This window comes from Mizuhopecten yessoensis, unplaced genomic scaffold (genome assembly GCF_002113885.1).
Source record: "Mizuhopecten yessoensis strain PY_sf001 unplaced genomic scaffold, ASM211388v2 scaffold9073, whole genome shotgun sequence".
NCBI classification, from domain to species: Eukaryota; Metazoa; Mollusca; class Bivalvia; order Pectinida; family Pectinidae; genus Mizuhopecten; species Mizuhopecten yessoensis.
This window is the reverse complement of record NW_018407865.1, coordinates 1,355,047-1,376,532: the sequence shown is the minus strand read 5'-3', so window position 1 is coordinate 1,376,532 and position 21,486 is coordinate 1,355,047. Positions and strand designations below refer to the sequence as shown.

The following is a 21,486-nucleotide window of genomic DNA, read 5'->3' as shown; positions in this document are numbered from 1 at the left end:
AATTATCTTGTATATCAGGCAAAAACTTATTGTTAGCCGTTTAAAGGAATTCTTATCTATGATCTCTGATAAGAGAAACTAGAAGTAGCTGTTTTAGAAATGCAAAAGCTTATTTTTTCATAATATTTTGATGTTTCTTAGTTATCGTTTGTTTTAAATAAACTACTGTTAATTAAGAATCTAGCATTTTGTTTTCATTGAAGTATTTTTTTCATGTAACGAGGGTTTCGTTAGTGCTCTTTATATTAAGGATGTACTCCTCCAAGAAGTCTAAACATTCCAGTATTAATCTTTTTTTCTTTTATGTATTTTTGGAAATAAGAGTTAATGACATAGTAGAAAATTCAAAAAACAATATACATTGCGTAGATGTCTGTTTGTTTGTTTTTGTGCTATGTTCGCTCAAAGATACCAATTTTACAAAATATGTGAGTTTAGGTGATCGGTCTAGTTTAGACCATTTGCAGAACAATTTCATACAAGATCTTCTAAGTGTGTTATCCGATATGAATGAATGTTTGCAGAATCGATAAAAAACAGTGGGTTTTTTTTTATTCTAAAGGATGTAAACATTTCTAAAACTAAAGAATTGTTATTTAAGTTACCCCTACCCCTATTGTTAATGAAAAAAAAGTTTTTACCATCTTTTAGCAGATTTAATGCTTGATATTAAAAGTTTTAAATATTTCATGGATAAAAAGCATTTTTGTTTCTCTTTTTAAAACAGTCACAAAAATGGGGATCCGTATGCTTCACTTTTTGACCAATTATTATTTGTGTTATTTTTCACTTTTTCGGGGCTGAAAATCAAAAGTGCTNCACTTTGTTGCATAATTATCATTTTTATCGTATTGACCATTATAAAGTTGAATTAACAAAACTGAGCTTGCTTCAATTGAAATTATGATTTAGTGATCAATCTAGTATCGATAGAGTGTTATTTTGGCCTTTCTTGAAGCGCAAGAAATACACATTTTCGAAATGGCCGCCGAATTGGTAATTTTTGAAAAAAACGTTGCAAAAATAGTTCTACAATTAATAGGCATCTACTTTTCGACACATCGTTAAGATGCGTGTTTGGCTTTAGAATTGATCATATGATTATTTGTCAAATATTACATAAACAAGTTATAATAGTTTAAACCAAGACTTGAACGTGATTAAAACCTCAGAAGAGTACATCCTTAATATGTTATATGATGTGTTTACGTGCTATTCTTGTTTAATCTGAATGTCCGTTTTTATTACTCGGACATATTGTGTTTCACATACCAAACATCTGCTAGTTCGTTGAACAGCAATGACAAAAATAATCATTGTAATAATCTTTCCAGCTTAAACTATTTAACCTGTTAATGTTTGGTTGCTGAACAGAGTATTCGGATGTAAATACGATAGACGTATTGATATTTGGATCGACATTAAGCTCCAAATTGGAGGAGAGGATATTAATAATAAATTAAAAGATCATTTTTTTTCAAAATACGCATTCTATTAATTCCACGTCTGGATTAAACAGTATCACATAAGGACTGTGACCTAGATTCAATTATGTTATGTACTCTGATTTAATGTTATCATTTGAAGTTTGGAAAGTGGCTTGGTTAAATGATTTAATCTTATTATGAGTGTTTGGTAGTGGAGTAGTTAAAGGTTTGGAGTACAAACGAGGTATATCCTTATTATTAACCAGTAATCGGAAAGACCGAATCTGACAATTTCATAATGTGCGAGTAGGGTTTCTTTTATTGTTAGGCAGGCATTGTTCTTCTTGAAGCTAAAAATAATGCAGTGTTAACAGACAAATGTTAAGATGCTTTGCCTATAAACAACGCTGTTGGTCGAGTGCCGTTTGTACATCGGGGTCAAGAAATTCCAATTAGCGTTATTTATCAAGGGGAGTTCAAAGTGATAGTACTTTATTGAATGGTGGAACTGATCGATTTAACATACTCTGTAGGTGTATCCAATGAAGCATGTTTTTCAACAGAATCCTTCAGCATTAGAAATAAAATCAGAACACCAGACAGGACTGGACCAGCTGGACTTATAGAGATTTAGAACAAGAACATGCTGACGTAAAAAGCATTGTTAATGTCATCTTAATTTAGATGTTATAGCGTTTGCTTGTACAAGTAGTTCAAAAGCAATAGATTTGAATAAGAATAGTACTGTTGTGTCTGAAGTTAGGTGATATGTTAGCTTCAACAGACTTGTGGTTAAGCATATCTACTGCTGTGATGATGACCGTTACATCCTCGACGTGACTGTGTACTACCTGTAGGCATTGGTGTGTAATCTGATTCTGTACACCAGAGATCTGACCATGGATACATTACGCGGTCGTCCCTGTATATTTTGACGACGCTAAATTTGGGATTTGTCAAACCTGAAAACATTATTATAGTGCTATTGAAGAAGTGTTCACACTCAAAGTATAGCATGCCACATTTCAAATTAGTTTGATACAAGTAAGGTATTAGTTAAGTATCCGGAAGAAGCACGCGTAAGTCTCATAAATCTATGTATACAAAATGGCATAAATCTTGTAACACTAATACCATCGAGCCAAAACCAACTTTAAATACCACAGCACATTCATACATGAATGCGTAACCTGTTTGGTGTTTAATAACTCGGTATTATGAAGAAAAAAATCTAAAAATCGAGCTAGGTTTTTTTTGTCCATTAAATTTATATTAGAGGAATGCTTTTTTAATCAATGATAAACATTTAAACATCCCATCGTTGGCATCATATCCGAATAATTCCAAACAAGGTAGAAAGGTCTTTCCATCCTAAAGGAATAGTCTTACCTGCTGTGGTCTTTTGATGTTACACTCAAGATCGCCCGTCAATCTTTAGGGTGAAAATTCCGTTAACTTTATATGTGGTCTTCCAGAGCCTGACATTTTTTCCGGCTTTCCAAATATTTCTCTGTGCTGTATTGTTGAAATTTACGTTTAAAAACATGCAATTGATCTGTATAGTTTTCAATATTTTAAGATGTCGGAGGACTGAATTTTATATTAACGGCTCAAAATAGAACATCAGGTGCTTTACAGGAGTTACTGCGCTTTGAATATTCTCATGGTAAGCAAACATCATACCTTGCACTCAATATGGGTATATCTTCCCGAACAAATGAAAGTTTTCACTAAATATCATATCCAAAACCTTATTTCATAACTGATATTTTATTAAACATTCATATTGTAGGGACGACGTATCAATAAAGTATAGAACGTATATAGTTATGAAGAGAATTGGACGTATGTTATACAAGTTGAATTAATTGATAAAATATGTTTTGGATAAAAATCTTTCAAACATCTTTGCTGCTTTAAATGACACAGGTAATTCATAAAAAAATCATATTTTCATCGAAACTTATTACCCATTGATTTCGTTATTATGATGGTTACTATTAAAATAGAACAAGAGAAAATTATAAAAACAGCATACCATAGAAGAAATAAAAAATAATATTCTAGCCATATACAGTAAACAATAAACAATATTTACCATAACATGCAAGGTGGGTATCACGTATCACGCCTTGGAAGTGTTCCTACTAATACGGGTTACTACATGTATGTAGATTACCTAACACGATGGCATTTCAAAAGACACAAACACATTCGTATGGTTCAAATTAGTTTTAACTAATGGTAGGACTATTTAAATTAATCAATGGAAGCATGAAAAGTGATCTTTCTTTAATCTTTGTTTTTTTCACCCTATTTTTCTCATAGAAAAATTGTGACTGATAATCATCAAATTGACGAAAACGCTTTAGTTATGAGGAGAACACATTTCTCTGCTAAATTATCTAGCTGTATTAGAAAAAAAAATGTAACGAATCATGCTAGTCCAAAAGATATAAAACAACCGTCAAACTTACTGAGGATGTCGCCATCAGTCATTATATTGGCTTCAATGGGAACACATCTGCATAAAACTGACGTAAAAGAAACACTGCATCATCATTACAGATTAATGTCTGTCGTTAAAAGCACAACTCTCCGTTCAAGCACAGTTACGGAAAGTTTTAAATGGCCGCGTGCAAATCATAGGGGAAATCACCTAAAGAATCAAGTTGGAAAACAAGCATTGGGCTTTATTAACTGGCGTTTAGCAAAGTTAACAATGAGTTATATTTCAATAGCTTGTTGATAATTAAACTCTATCATTAATCACTGTATGAATAGAGATCAGGTCAGATACGGAGTAATAGCACCGACGAAGATATTGTATGAGAAAGTGCTGTTCTATCTTTATCGGGAAAAAACCGATTTCAAATAATCTTGGAACCTCATGATTCATGTCAAATTGACTTGATTTAAAAATAAAATAAAAAAACACTGACGAACACGAAAGCATTACAATTAAATCCCTACTGTAACAAATTGATGCACGTACATTTGCAAACATAGTTTTCAATATCAATATCACGAGCCCGGCGTCCTACCACTAGACTTCATTGCCTCCAATTTACAATTTAGATACGCGTTTACTCTATTTATGCATTTTTTGGGTTATTTGTACAAGCAATTCTTTTTCTCAAGCATGGAGACTGGGTTGTTATCAAGTCAAATTATGCTGGTACACGTTTATTCAAAATACAGTAGCAATGTAGATCGATGGCCTATTGATATGTGCTAATTTTCCGTTCCATTTAAAAACGTAGTTTTAGACGGTAAGCCGGGATTTAATATATAACAAGAGTTTAACTCCAGGTAACCTTTTGATGTACTACCTTTGCCGATTCCATTTCTTTTCTTTTATCAAATCAGCTACGCCGCTGTGTACCTCTCATACATTGCCTGTTTTGTATTTAAAACACTCCTTGAAATAAGGTTGTCTGTGTCAGACGACTCCTAAGTATACCACTTATTAGACCATGTTCTACTGACATGTAATAGACTATGTTCTACTGACATGTATTAGACCATGTTATACTGACATGTAATAGACCATGTTCTACTGACATGTATTAGACCATGTTATACTGACATGTGATAGACCATGTTCTACTGACATGTATTAGAACATGTTGTACTGACATGTATTAAACCATGTTCTACTGGCATGTATTAGACCAGGTTTTACTGACATGTATTAGACCATGTTCTACTAACATGTATTAAACCATGTTCTACTGGCATGTATTAGACCAGGTTTTACTGACATGTATTAGACCATGTTCTACTAACATGTATTAAACCATGTTCTAATGGCATGTATTAAACCATGTTCTACTGACATGTATTAGACCATGCTATACTGACCTGTATTATATCATGTTATACTTACATGTATTAGTCCATGTTATACTGACATGTAATAGACCATGTTCTACTGACATGTATTAGACCATGTTATACTGAAATGTATAAGACCATGTTATACTGACATGTATTAGACCTATACTGACATGTATTAGCCCATCTTCTACTGACATTAAGTAGACCATGTTATACTGACATTTAGTAGACCATGTTATACTGACATTTAGTGGACCGTGTTCTACTGACATGTATTAGACCATGTTCTACTGAGATGTATTAAACCATGTTATACTGACATGTATTAGGCCATGTTCTACTGACATGTATTAGACCATGTTATACTGAAATGTATAAGATCATGTTATACTGACATGTATTATTCCATGTTCTACTGACATGTATTAGACCATGCTATACTGACCTGTATTATATCATGTTATACTTACATGTATTAGTCCATGTTATACTGACATGTAATAGACCATGTTCTGCTGACATGTATTAGACCATGTTCTACTGACTTGTATAAGACCATGTTATACTGACATGTATTATTCCATGTTCTACTGACATGTATTAGACCATGCTATACTGACCTGTATTATATCATGTTATACTTACATGTATTAGACCATGTTATACTGACATTTATATGACCATGTTCTACTGACATGTACATATTAGACCATGTTCTACTGACATGTACATATAAGACCATGTTCTACTGACATGTATTAGACCATGTTATACTGAAATGTATAAGACCATGTTATACTGACATGTATTAGACCATGTTCTACTGACATGTATTAGACCATGTTGTACTGACATGTATTAAACCATGTTCTACTGGCATGTATTAGACCATGTTTTACTGACATGTATTAGACCATGTTCTACTGACATGTATAAGACCGTGTTCTACTGACATGTATAAGATCGTGTTCTACTGATATGTATTAGACCATGTTATACTGACATTTAGTAGACCATGTTATACTGACATTTAGTGGACCGTGTTCTACTGACATGTATTAGACCGAGTTCTACTGACATGTATTAGACCATGTTCTACTGACATGTATTAGACCATGTTATACTGATATGTATTAGACTATGTTCTACTGACATGTTCATGTATTAGACCGTGTTCTACTGACATGTATTAGACCATGTTATACTGACATGTATTAGACCATGTTATACTGACATGTTTTTATAACACAAGTAATGAGTCTGAACCTTTTAACCTTTTCGAAGTTATCTGACGTTCAGGTATATATACACATGTGTTAAAAATGAAAAGCATACATGTACATTGTCGAGCAGTTGACCCCATTATTTTTCACGTTTACGTTCTTTTGATAGCACTATATTCATTTTGACTTTGTGTCACTCCAGACAATCCTCTGTATCTTTCCTGACACATTTCTTTTTACACATCAGAGTTTGTTTTTGCACAATATACTTTCCTGCCTCTTTTACCAATATTGTTAGTTCTGGGTTTCCCTCTTGGCACTGTCATACCGCCACATCTACATTGCGGAATTTCAGCCGCGGATTAATTGTTCACGGGAAAATGTATAGTCTATAGTTGACCATTTAAGAGTGTATGGGGCTATACATACTAGATATGTGTGTTTTCTTTGTATTAATGGAACGTTAAATGTGTAACAAGACATAACGCCTTGGTCTTCTTAGCGACTTAAGCAAACAAAATCAAGGTTTTATATATAGCCTTCACAATCATGCAAGCGTGCTCCTTTGATATTATTCATAGGGAACACTCGAAAGAACACAATTGTAAACCAAACATTTACTTGTGTAAAGGTAACGCACTTATGGTAATCCGAATGGTGGCGCAAGTCACATAATGATTGATAAAATACCATGTATCTTCGTAATTTGAATTGCAATTATGAGACAAAAGATGCCAATCTATATACAGAAAATGTCATGTTGATATTGGCAGAATTAATATCGTGATTCACTACTACAATATATTCACCATCTTTATACTGGTCTTATTTTTTTATAGGCAAGTTTTATCTAAAATCCTTAACAAAAATGCATGTGATCCAGCAGACACGTAGACAGATGCTACACACATTGTATTAAAAGAGGTAAACTAGGGCCAGACACCGTATGTCAAACCGACATCGTCTGGGATTGAATTTGGAATCAAATTCATTGGGAAGCAACCGCAGCTGGTACCAAGACTTCTGGCATGGAGCCAAATGGTAAACATGCTATGGAATTCAGTGTGTTTTCTGGATTTCACGTATCTAGAAGTTATACTTTCAATCGTTTACACCATCCCCATATATTTTTAAAATTTAATATAACTATTTAAGTATGATCAAATCAAAGACAGAATCTCAATTCAAAGACGCTACAAAAATATATAGCATCATCATTTACTACCATATCTAGGGACAATGTATTTTACCTTTATAGATGATACTCGTCCCTCCTACACGCTATACGTTGTTGCTGAAAACGGTTTTGAAATAGAAACACTATACACGTGGTACAAAGAAGTTGAAAGAATGTTTATCATTTGTTTATAATACGTGTAAATAAACAAGTAATCTCCTTTTCACTGCGTTATCATAACGCTGAAAGCATTTCACACAAAAAATTAGTTAATATAACCGAACTCGGAGTTCAATGTTGTGCTTATCATAAAACAACAGAATGTGATGAAGTAATGTAATAGACAGAAAATAGATGGTTTTCAAACATAATTTTTTTTTACGGAAGGAATGATACATCGATTCTTAATTGTGCATTTACGGTCAATTTAGTTGCAAAATGAAATAAATTAAAATCGTTAAAGATGTAACAAAAACAATCGATCGCCTTCGAATTCATCTGAATACCCTGGGATTCCTATCGGTTCAGTTTTGTGTTAACATTATATTCAGTTAGTGCTTTTCCGTATCACATTTTGTTTGCCAATGTTGAAGGTTGTAACTTATGTAAGATTACAGCGTTATGGTATGCCTACCAGGTAAGATCAATGAGGCACGTTGTTGTATACACAAAATTCCGAAGAATTAGGTCGTTTTCAGCTTTTTAGTCAATCTAACAAAGCTTTGATCTCGTAGCAAAACGGGTCACATAAAGACCACTGATAACCCGGAGACAGCCATAGATTCCCTTGCAGCTACTTGACAGGCAGTCTCGTCCAGAACATAAACACGAACAGTGAAAAATGAGATCAGACTGGCTTTCTACTACCCTGTACAGATTGATTGATACACTGGATAGCACACTGTTATGGTTCCTAGGACCTGCCTTTTTACTTACCGCGATAAGGAAGACGATTAATCACACATAGATAGTGAACAAAATCTGCATATATTCCAATAAGGTTCCTCCATATACAATAGACGCATCCGCTAATGTCTATAGCAGCGTGTATACTAACATTTATATGAACGAGGAATTTAACGGTGACTAATATGTACCGGGGAATTATATAGCCTGAAAAAGACAAACACGGATTATCAGGGTTAAATAAAAGCTACCAGAATCGAGGACGGCAAGACTTAGTAACCAGAAGGAGGAATGCCAGGACTGAACAACTTCAACGAAGAATATGATTTGATCTTAGTGAATAGTTTACCAAATGATCAAAATGATGACTTCCCCACATATCAGTCCTGTTAGAATATGATACATATATGTGTTTGTTGTCCCTCTTTTGCCGTGTATTCTATCAGAGTAACATGCACTTTTTTGCTCTTTTGACGTCAGTATTTACATGGATAATTTCGCTTTTTCAAATAAGCAAATGGAAGGTTTATTTCAAAAAGCTATTATTTTTCCCCTTCTTGAATGACGTAACATCAATCGAGTGTAGCGTATAGATCAACACAAGACAGCTTTTCTTAAAGTTTTATTGACTTCAAATGTACAGATGATATACATAAAGACAAATACGTAAACATTTTGGAATATTTCTTTGATGCTTGAGGAATACTTACATAAAACTTCATTAATCCAAACTGAAATATCAAATTGCTAGACATGAATATACTTGAACAATGTTTCTGTACTTCTGGGACTACATGTCCGGAATAACGATGTTCCGACATAATTAAACACGACGATGAATATATTGGCTCCATAAAAAATTATGAGAACGTGATTTGGATTAAACGTATGGGTACACCAGTTATCATACGACGTCATATGACTTGTAGCTTTGGAATGTACACAAAACAATTTAAATGGAATATTTGATTTCAAATGAAATGCCAACAAAACAACACATCATTTGATAGTTATTTCATAACATCTCATACACAGATAACATCATGTATTTCCGTATATTACCACGAACAACTTCTGGCGGGAGTCTACTCCATATATCTATTACATCATACGTTCCTTCAGGTCGACTTCATTCCTTTGTTTTCTTTAGTAATCATACGATATGGGAACCTAAAATATAGGCGCTTGGAAAGCACGAAAACAAAAGATAGGCGCTGAGGAGACATCAAATCATTCTAAAGTCAAGCGATGCAGATTCACAATTACAAATTAGAGTTAATAAGGAGATACAGAAGCAAAAGACAGGAAAACGTACTGCAGTCGCTGAGGAGAAGAGACCAAAAAGGTTTACATGCGCTGAATAGTAACCAAAACAAAAACAGGCGCCGAGGAAAAACCAAAACCAACGACAGTCGGAAACAACAAACCTGAACAAGAAATCAAGCGCCGAGTAGACACGTAAAACATTCGGGGAAATATCACGAACCAAAGTAAACTTAAAATTATATCACTGGTTCTCTGATTCCTTTAAAAAGTTGCTTGACATAAGAAATACCAGGGGTGCATGTGTCTACGCCTTCCAAAACCGTTGTTTTCACATAGCTCATTTGGAGGATCTCTGGAAACGTGTCAGCCTTTGTAATAGATACCCATAAAGGAGCTATAAAAGAAGATGTGCTGGTTTGACGTACACTTAGAGAGTGACATTATAAAAGCTGAACATTTCCAGCTATTCGTCAGCCATATAGGGAATATGGATATTTCGATATCGTGAACTAGCGCCATTTAAGACATTAAACTCTACATACATTTATCTAATGAACAGAGGAGAGTAGACCGAGCACTTAGTCTGTAATTCTACCCGCGACCAAACCGGAAATCGGTGTCATTATATGCGATTCACGAGAGTTCACTTAGCTGCTCCAAAAACAGTACAGGAAGTTAGATAGATATAAAAATACATGAAAAGATCAACAAAACGAAAACAAACCACAGAAAACAACGAAATAGTGAAGTGTTTTCTTTTTACATAAAATTAACTAAGTGCACTGTACCTGGTTGAGCGTTGTACGGAAGTGACATCATTGAGTATATTTCGTCTTGAAAGCAAATAGAGTAGTTGCGTTTTAAGTTAAGCGCCATGGGATCATCCTTAATTGATTATATAGTATACAGTGGGTGTCTTCAGTGGAACGTACCTTCTTTTATAATCTGGTATCTGTATTTATATACTGACCGGTTAGAAAATTGAATCTAAAACAATGAACAATTTTCTATTAAATATTTTTAAAAAAAATGATATTTGCTCCTTGTAAAGACGTCAACTCTAATACATATACTTGTGTGTATCAACATCTCAGAAAGTACTAACAGAAATAAGATTTTAAGCTGATCTTCTAGTGTCTTTTTGTAACTAGGGTTTTAGAAATAGATATGATACGAAATAAATCAAGAGTCATATTCGCTTAGAATCAATTACATAAATTAACATAAGTGCAGTATATCTGTATATCAGGAAATCTAGATATTCACGTGCATGACTGTACGGGGTGCAAATACGAAGTTATGATATCGGTATTAGATTCTAAGAGAAGTAATAACATAAAAAACCGGACGATAGACTTGAACGAGAGATATCCCGATATCAGACATATATATAAGTAACGATATTGTTATTAAGCTCTAAAGAATTAAAATAGGGTTTGTAGAGTATAGATACATATATCAATGTTAGAAGTACAAGGGACACGCTACCAATATCGCACTACAGGAAAACGATATAGACTACAACGGAGGCTGATCTCGATATCAAACATCAAACGGTATTGATATCAGACTCCAAGATGTTTCAGCATCAATGTCGTAGTATTGAGTATAGATATCGACATCTGACGTATAAGGGAAACGGTATTGATACAGGATATAAAGGGGAAAGGATACCCCGATGTCGGGTGTATAAGGCTTGCAATATCGATAAAAACTACAATGGTTCACGAAACCGGTTTGGGACGTAAAATGATATTGGACGTACACATGGGATTCAAATCTTTGGAACTTGATACAATTAGGTATACATTATTTCGGAATAGATGCTTTTTACCTAAAAAATACAACACATAAGCTTAAAAACAAAAACACATAATATTTCAGAACATACAAAATATTAATTTCTTCTCGTACATTGTTTCAATTACAGACCCATGGCAATAGTATAGATGTTTATAGTCGATCATATTTCTGATAGACTGGTTTACTGCACGCTCATACAGGTACCTGGACATGGTGTTTAGAGACATCATGACATACACCTAAAGTTTGAAAATGTTACTGGGGAAGGTAGCTACTTAAATGCCTTGTCTATAATGTATAACACATATAGATGTTCAATGGAGGTATCCGCCTCCGTACGAAATTCACGTCACATTTATACATTTTAAGGAGTATATTTATAAGGAAATTGAAAATGTTCAAAACAAATTCATTAGTGATCTACATTTTAAGACGAATAGTGGAATTTACTTTACCAGCTATAAACAGAAACGTGCTATTTATAATTAAGTTAATTAATGCAATTTGAAAAAATAAAAATTCATTCCAACACATACTGTAATATTTATGTAAAACATATCATATTTGGGTTTGCTTATATACATTGAAGAGGTATACTTACGTGGCGAGTAAATTAAACAATTAGGCCAATTAATAACAATATATGACGTCACAGTGTCAATGACTTCACAGTATTTGTTGATACACACATATATATATATATATATATATACACGCATATATTACATGGATCATGCATCACAACACTGAATTGATTCTCACTAAAATACAATAAGATACAGCATTTATCACTTATATCAGCAAGTGTAACCTTTTTGATAATCGAAAACATTTTGTGCAATATGACATATGCTAACTGTAATTTCTACTGATACACATAGAAAGTGATTATATACACAATTTGCTGGACACAATTATCAAAATCGTCAACATGTAGTGAAGCTAAAGAAAAGAGAAAAATAAACATGTATACAACATTATTATGTTTTTTACAACGGAAATTGATTGTGTTTTGGTCATTATAACATGGTTATCTAACATGACTATTCTTATTTGAAGTTGATATGAGGAATCCATTATCCTAGGACTAATCCCTGGAGGTTAAGAATTCCTAGTGAAAATGGTTTTGAAAAATGTTTTTGCCAGCGGAAATAACAGCAAGTTACTCATAAGTATCACTCTTCAATGCCACGATAAAACATTAGACACATACATATTTAGATAATGAATGGATAGCATGTCAATCAAACGAACCTTTGGTGAATACATATTAATATTTTGTCATCAATTACACAGCAAATTAGCGTTTGACCGTACAACGGGGTATTCATGCAGTCAGGCTGATAACTTAAGTTTTTTTCTGCCTTTTGACACTCAAGACAATGCATTATGGATACAAATGGTGTCGTAGGGAATGGTTTGAACGTTTGATATGCAATGTATGTTAAGAACACTCACATTTGTGTGAGTTGCCTGTAATTGATACACTTACTCACTCCTTTTATTTCAAGAATTATACAAGACAATATATTTCATGCGTCAAACAATCAATAACATACATGTGATAGCGCAGTTTGCTTCACGAGATAAACGTTTAGCAGGTTTTTTTCTCTCTCAAATTTCATAACTAAAAATATCAATCTAACACATCAACAATGTCTTCGTTGGGAACTTAAAAACACGTTCGTACAATGCAAGATGATGATATCGTTTAAAGTGTAACTGTTATAAACAGTGTTGTCCCACTAACACACGAAACATCGTAACTACACTTTCGTACACACCTTACCATACTCATGTATAGTACACCAGTCGAACACTAAGTCACGAGTGTTACTCATGTTACTTAAGGTTTTTTTATGATTATAATGAAACAAAGTTAAATAATGCATATTACAAAAATAGAAAATACTTCTTCGAATTAACCGGTAACAGTGTCACTGTGAGATATCTCGAGTAAAAACATCAACATAGGTTTGCTCAGCCATATAAACTTACGTTCACGTAATATCAGGTTACCACACAGTAACATTGTAACAGTTTTTAGAAACTTAAATATTACAAACAAAATAGTGGTCAACACATGCTAGCTACTGTTTATTTAGGAGATATCGGTAACAACTCGCCACATCAATATACAATAAGACATCAGAGATACCACATTCAGTGCACCAGACACGCACGCATTTTCAAGTTTCTTTTTAATTTCCTACACAATGTTCAAGTTAACGGGGAGTTCAGTATGTGTATGATAAAGACAACAAGGGTCAATACAGACGACAATAAAGCGTTATATACAAAATGACTACTTGAGGAATTTGACGATATCCAAGGAACAATGATAGTGATGACTAGATATAGGTTCTGACACCTTTTATTAAATATCCGCTTCCATTTGTTGTTCTTCATTGTTATTCATCGCTGTTATTTCATCACATGATAAATCATCGAAGCTATCGTTGAATACATCATTGAAGGTTGTCTGCGTCATTTGCGTGTTTGGAGGAGCCACCGGAACCGGGTTGGTAAACATCCCACCATTCGGAAGTGGAAGTGGAAAGCTTCCGAATGAATTTTGGCGGTCATAACAGGGGCGTGATGACATTGAAGGTTTGTTGCTGGCACAGGACGCCCCCTTACGGACGTTCTTATGGGGCTGGAGCAACACTATGTACATTTTCGGTGCAAACAAGCACACCAGTGCGACTGTGGCACTAATGCTAACACACATACAAAGGGAGGTAACTTCAATCTGCAACGAAAATAGACATGTATTAGAAAAGATTCTAAAAATGTAGTTTAATGTTGCATTAATTTGGTATTACAGTCGGAGGCGAAACTACAATGTGTCTGCCAACGGTATCTGGTCCTTGAAACATGAAAAATCTAAAGCGATGTCATAATTTGGTCATGAATATTGCTACGTTTATCATTTTTGGTGTGAGCGTATGGTAACATGTATATTGATAGTGTAGATATGTATCACTCATCATAACTGGTTTGTTATCGACAATACATATAGAACTGTTTCGTGATACCAGGATTAGAAACCTGCGTCAACCTAGAATCCAAACATTCACAAACTACTAATATTCGGCGGAAATGTGAGCAAGGGAGGGGGGTGGGGGGTGGGGGGTAATTTTTAAAAGTGTTTAATTATTTCGGGATCGTTGAGCATGGCAATTTGAAAAACACTACAATAAGACTCCCCGAAAATAATCCTGTTTTAAGCTTGCATTACGTCATTCATGATATTATCATGATCATACGGATAAGCGTACACCAATAAACCGCATTATCATAAAGGAGATACTTTAATAAATACCAAAAACAGACGAATGAACCTCGTAATGTTAACATTAACCTTGATTACAAGATACTAAGTAACCTTTCATCAAAGTTGTAACCTAAATCCTCCATCATCAATTGGTGACGTGATTATTGCACCCACATAATGTGTTAATTACAGGAGATTATATGTTTTATTGATATGAATATGTTTAAACCGCCTTTATGTTATACTCCGCTGTTGTTTATTGTGATAAACCCTAGATAGACACTGTTTGAATAAGAATGATATCTTCCATTACACGAGAACGGACTACTCGCTTCATCACTGATTAGGTCATTGGTTTAATTACAGTATCTGGAAACATTGCCAATATTGGAAATTAAGTTGCTATTTGTTAAAGTTAATAGACTATTGCCAAAAACCTGAAGACATTCAGAGATTCTATGAATATATGTGGTAATTATCTTGTGTCGATTTTACATGGTGCCTATTCAAGCGGAAGTGTCTACGCGGAGATCAATACGCCTCGTTTATTGCCGGTCTTATCAGAGGTGTTCAGAACGAAAAACATAAGCCCACGTTAAAAAACCTCTTCTTTGACACTAACAACACCGGAGCTTCTTATGAAAAGACGCGTACTAATTCCCTTTCTAAAAGCAGGTTTAAATTCTCAGCTTTGGATATCTTTTTATTCCATATTGATATAAAACGGTATTTTGAAATTTGACGTGCGATGTCGCATACCTTGCCGTATGATTTTACATTTTTTGAATTTCGTTTTCTGAACGTATTTTGGTAAGATACCTAATATTGGTTAAAAGGGCTTCACATATTTGACGAGGGAAAAAATAAATCATTCTGTTGTTGATCAGCAATATAAACATTCAAATAGACAGCAATATTCCAGAGCATTGCTGCAGCAGGACACGTTGTCTCACCCTTAATACGCAAGGACAACAATACCAGAGCATCATGTCAAAGGGACAATATAGTTAGACTCACCACAGCATCAACACAATAGAGTTAGACTCAACACAGCATCAACACACTAGAGTTAGATTCACCACAGCATCAACACATTAGAGTTAGACTCACTACAGCATCAACACACAAGAGTTAGACTCACCACAGCATCAACACACTAGAGTTAGACTCATCACAGCATCAACACAATAGAGTTAGACTCACCACAGCATCAACACACTAGGGGAAGACTCACCACAGCATCAACACAATATAGATAGACTCACCACAGCATCAACACAATAGAGTTAGACTCACCACAGCATCAACACACAAGAGTTAGACTCACCACAGCATCAACACACTAGGGTAAGACTCACCACAGCATCAACACAATATAGATAGACTCACCACAGCATCAACACAATAGGGTAAGACTCACCACAGCATCAACACACTAGGGTAAGGCTCAACACAGCTTCAACACACTAGAGTTAGACTCACCACAGTATCAACACACTAGAGTTAGACTCATCACAGCATCAACACAATAGAGTTAGACTCACCACAGCATCAACACCATAGAGTTAGACTTACCACAGCATCAACACACTAGCGTTAGACTCACCACAGCATCAACACACTAAAGTTAGACTCACCACAGCATCAACACAATATGGTTAGACTCACCACAGCATCAACACAATAGAGTTCGACTCAACACAGCATCAACACACTAGAGTTAGACTCCCCACAGCATCAACATACAAGCGTTAGACTCAACACAGCATCAACACAATAGAGTTGGACTCACCACAGCATCAACACACTAGCGTTAGACTCACCACAGCATCAACACACTAAAGTTAGACTCACCACAGCATCAACACAATATAGTTAGACTCACCACAGCATCAACACACTAGAGTTAGACTCACCACAGCATCAACATACAAGCGTTAGACTCAACACAGCATCAACACAATAGAGTTGGACTCACCACAGCATCAACACAATAGAGTTAGACTCACCACAGCATCAACACACTAGAGTTAGACTCACCACAGCATCAACACACTAGAGTTAGAATCACAACAGCATCAACACAAAAGAGTTAGACTCACCACAGCATCAACACACTAGAGTAAGACTCACCACAGCATCAACACAATATAGTTAGACTCACCACAGCATCAACACAATAGGGTAAGACTCACCACAGCATCACAAACTAGGGTAAGACTCACCACAGCATCAACACACTAGAGTAAGACTCACCACAGCATCAACACCATATAGTCAGACTCACCACCGCATCAACACAATAGGGTAAGACTCACCACAGCATCAACACAATCTAGTTAGACTCACCACAGCATCAACACAAATAGACTTAGACTCACCACAGCATCAACACACTAGAGTTAGACTCACCACAGCATCAACACACTAGAGTTCGACTCACCAAAGCATCAACACACTAGAGTTAGACTCACCACAGAATCAACACAATATAGTTAGACTCACCACAGCATCAACACAAATAGAGTTAGACTCACCACAGCATCAACACACTAGAGTTAGCCTCACCACAGCATCAACACACTAGAGTCAGACTCAACACAGCATCAACACATTCGAGTAAGACTCACCACAGCATCAACACACTAGAGTTAGACTTACCAAAACATCAACACAATAGAGTTAGACTCACCACAGCATCAACACAATAGAGTTAGACTCACCACAGCATCAACACACTACAGTTAGACTCACCACAGCATCAACACACTAGCGTTAGACTCACCAAAGCATTAACACACTAGAGTTAGACTCACCAAAGCATCAACACACTAGAGTTACACTCACCACAGCATCAACACACTAGCGTTAGACTCACAACAGCATCAACACACTAGAGTTAGACTTACCAAAGCATCAACACAATAGAGTTAGACTAACCACAGCATCAACACAATAGAGTTAGACTCACCACAGCATCAACACACTAGAGTTAGACTCACCACAGCATCAACACACTAGAGTTAGACTCACCACAGCATCAACACACTAGAGTTAGACTCACCACAGCATCAACACACTAGAGTTAGACTCACCACAGCATCAACACACTAGAGTTAGACTCACCACAGCATCAACACACTAGAGTTAGACTCACCACAGCATCAACACACTAGAGTTAGACTCACCACAGCATCAACACACTAGAGTTAGACTCACCACAGCATCAACACACTAGAGTTAGACTCACCACAGCATCAACACACTAGAGTTAGACTCACCACAGCATCAACACACTAGAGTTAGACTCACCACAGCATCAACACACTAGAGTTAGACTCACCACAGCATCAACACACTAGAGTTAGACTCACCACAGCATCAACACACTAGAGTTAGACTCACCACAGCATCAACACACTAGAGTTAGACTCACCACAGCATCAACACACTAGAGTTAGACTCACCACAGCATCAACACACTAGAGTTAGACTCACCACAGCATCAACACACTAGAGTTAGACTCACCACAGCATCAACACACTAGAGTTAGACTCACCACAGCATCAACACACTAGAGTTAGACTCACCACAGCATCAACACACTAGAGTTAGACTCACCACAGCATCAACACACTAGAGTTAGACTCACCACAGCATCAACACACTAGAGTTAGACTCACCACAGCATCAACACACTAGAGTTAGACTCACCACAGCATCAACACACTAGAGTTAGACTCACCACAGCATCAACACACTAGAGTTAGACTCACCACAGCATCAACACACTAGAGTTAGACTCACCACAGCATCAACACACTAGAGTTAGACTCACCACAGCATCAACACACTAGAGTTAGACTCACCACAGCATCAACACACTAGAGTTAGACTCACCACAGCATCAACACACTAGAGTTAGACTCACCACAGCATCAACACACTAGAGTTAGACTCACCACAGCATCAACACACTAGAGTTAGACTCACCACAGCATCAACACACTAGAGTTAGACTCACCACAGCATCAACACACTAGAGTTAGACTCACCACAGCATCAACACACTAGAGTTAGACTCACCACAGCATCAACACACTAGAGTTAGACTCACCACAGCATCAACACACTAGAGTTAGACTCACCACAGCATCAACACACTAGAGTTAGACTCACCACAGCATCAACACACTAGAGTTAGACTCACCACAGCATCAACACACTAGAGTTAGACTCACCACAGCATCAACACACTAGAGTTAGACTCACCACAGCATCAACACACTAGAGTTAGACTCACCACAGCATCAACACACTAGAGTTAGACTCACCACAGCATCAACACACTAGAGTTAGACTCACCACAGCATCAACACACTAGAGTTAGACTCACCACAGCATCAACACACTAGAGTTAGACTCACCACAGCATCAACACACTAGAGTTAGACTCACCACAGCATCAACACACTAGAGTTAGACTCACCACAGCATCAACACACTAGAGTTAGACTCACCACAGCATCAACACACTAGAGTTAGACTCACCACAGCATCAACACACTAGAGTTAGACTCACCACAGCATCAACACACTAGAGTTAGACTCACCACAGCATCAACACACTAGAGTTAGACTCACCACAGCATCAACACACTAGAGTTAGACTCACCACAGCATCAACACACTAGAGTTAGACTCACCACAGCATCAACACACTAGAGTTAGACTCACCACAGCATCAACACACTAGAGTTAGACTCACCACAGCATCAACACACTAGAGTTAGACTCACCACAGCATCAACACACTAGAGTTAGACTCACCACAGCATCAACACACTAGAGTTAGACTCACCACAGCATCAACACACTAGAGTTAGACTCACCACAGCATCAACACACTAGAGTTAGACTCACCACAGCATCAACACACTAGAGTTAGACTCACCACAGCATCAACACACTAGAGTTAGACTCACCACAGCATCAACACACTAGAGTTAGACTCACCACAGCATCAACACACTAGAGTTAGACTCACCACAGCATCAACACACTAGAGTTAGACTCACCACAGCATCAACACACTAGAGTTAGACTCACCACAGCATCAACACACTAGAGTTAGACTCACCACAGCATCAACACACTAGAGTTAGACTCACCACAGCATCAACACACTAGAGTTAGACTCACCACAGCATCAACACACTAGAGTTAGACTCACCACAGCATCAACACACTAGAGTTAGACTCACCACAGCATCAACACACTAGAGTTAAACTCACCACAGCATCAACACACTAGAGTCAGACTCAACACAGCATCAACACACTAGAGTTAGACTCACCACATCATCAACACACTAGCGTTAGACTCACCAAAGCATTAACACACTAGAGTTAGACTCACCAAAGCATCAACACACTAGAGTTAGACTCACCACAGCATCAGCACACTAGAGTTAGATTCACCACAGCATCAACACACTAACGTTAGACTCACCAAAGCATTAACACGCTAGAGTTAGACACTAAAGCATCAACACACTAGCCTTAGACTCACCACAGCATCAACACACTAGGTCAAGACTCACCACAGCATCAACACAATATAGTTAGACTCTCCACAGCATCAACTCACTAGGGTAAGACTCACCACAACATCAACACACTAGAGTTAGACTCACCACAGCATCAACACACTAGAATAAGACTATCCACAGCATCAACACACCAAGGTAAGACTCACCACAGCATCAACACACTATAGTTAGACTCACCACAGCATCAACACACAAGATTTAGACTCACCAAAGCATCAACACACTAGAGTTTGACTCACCACAGCATCAACACACTAGGGTTAGACTCTCCACAGCATCAACACACTAGAGTTAGACTCACCACAGCATCAACACATTAGAGTTAGACACACCACAAACGTCAACACACAAGGACAAAATATACCACAACGTCAGCACACAAGGACAAAAAATACCCCATTGTAAACACACAAGGACAAGATATATCCTTCTTGTAAACACACGAGGACAAAATATACCCTTTTTGTAAACACACGAGGACATAATATACCCCATTGTAAACACACAAGGACAAGCTATATCCTTCTTGTAAACACACGAGGACAAAATATACCCTTTTTGTAAACACACGAGGACATAATATACCCCATTGTAAACACACAAGGACAAAATATACTACAGCGTCAACACACAAGGACAAAATATACCACAAAGTCAACACAAAAGGACAAAAAATACCCCATTGTAAACACACAAGGACAAACATACCGATTTGTAGACACACGAAGACAAAATATACCCCATTGTAAAACATAAACACACACAAGGACAAAATATACCACAGCGTCAACACACAAGGACAACATATACCACAGCGTCAACACAAACTTATTTTATATATACAAGCGTTAATACATAAGGACAAAGTATACCAAAGCTTGACATACAAGGATATAGTATACGACAGCGTCAAAACATAATGATAAAATACATTTCCTCGTCAGCGGCAACACA

At 36.4% G+C, this 21,486-nt stretch overlaps 1 protein-coding gene across 1 annotated transcript in view; it reads right to left on the bottom strand.

Annotated features, from left to right (window-relative positions):
- Positions 1–12,287: 12,287 nt before the first annotated feature.
- LOC110457258 (metabotropic glutamate receptor 8-like) overlaps positions 12,288–21,486 on the bottom strand; it is a 140,965-nt gene continuing 131,766 nt past the window's right edge. Inside the window, exon 8 of the mRNA XM_021508452.1 lies at positions 12,288–14,394. Within this exon, the coding sequence (XP_021364127.1) occupies positions 14,020–14,394 (375 nt within the window). The 3' untranslated portion in view covers positions 12,288–14,019. The remainder of the gene's footprint in view (positions 14,395–21,486) is intronic.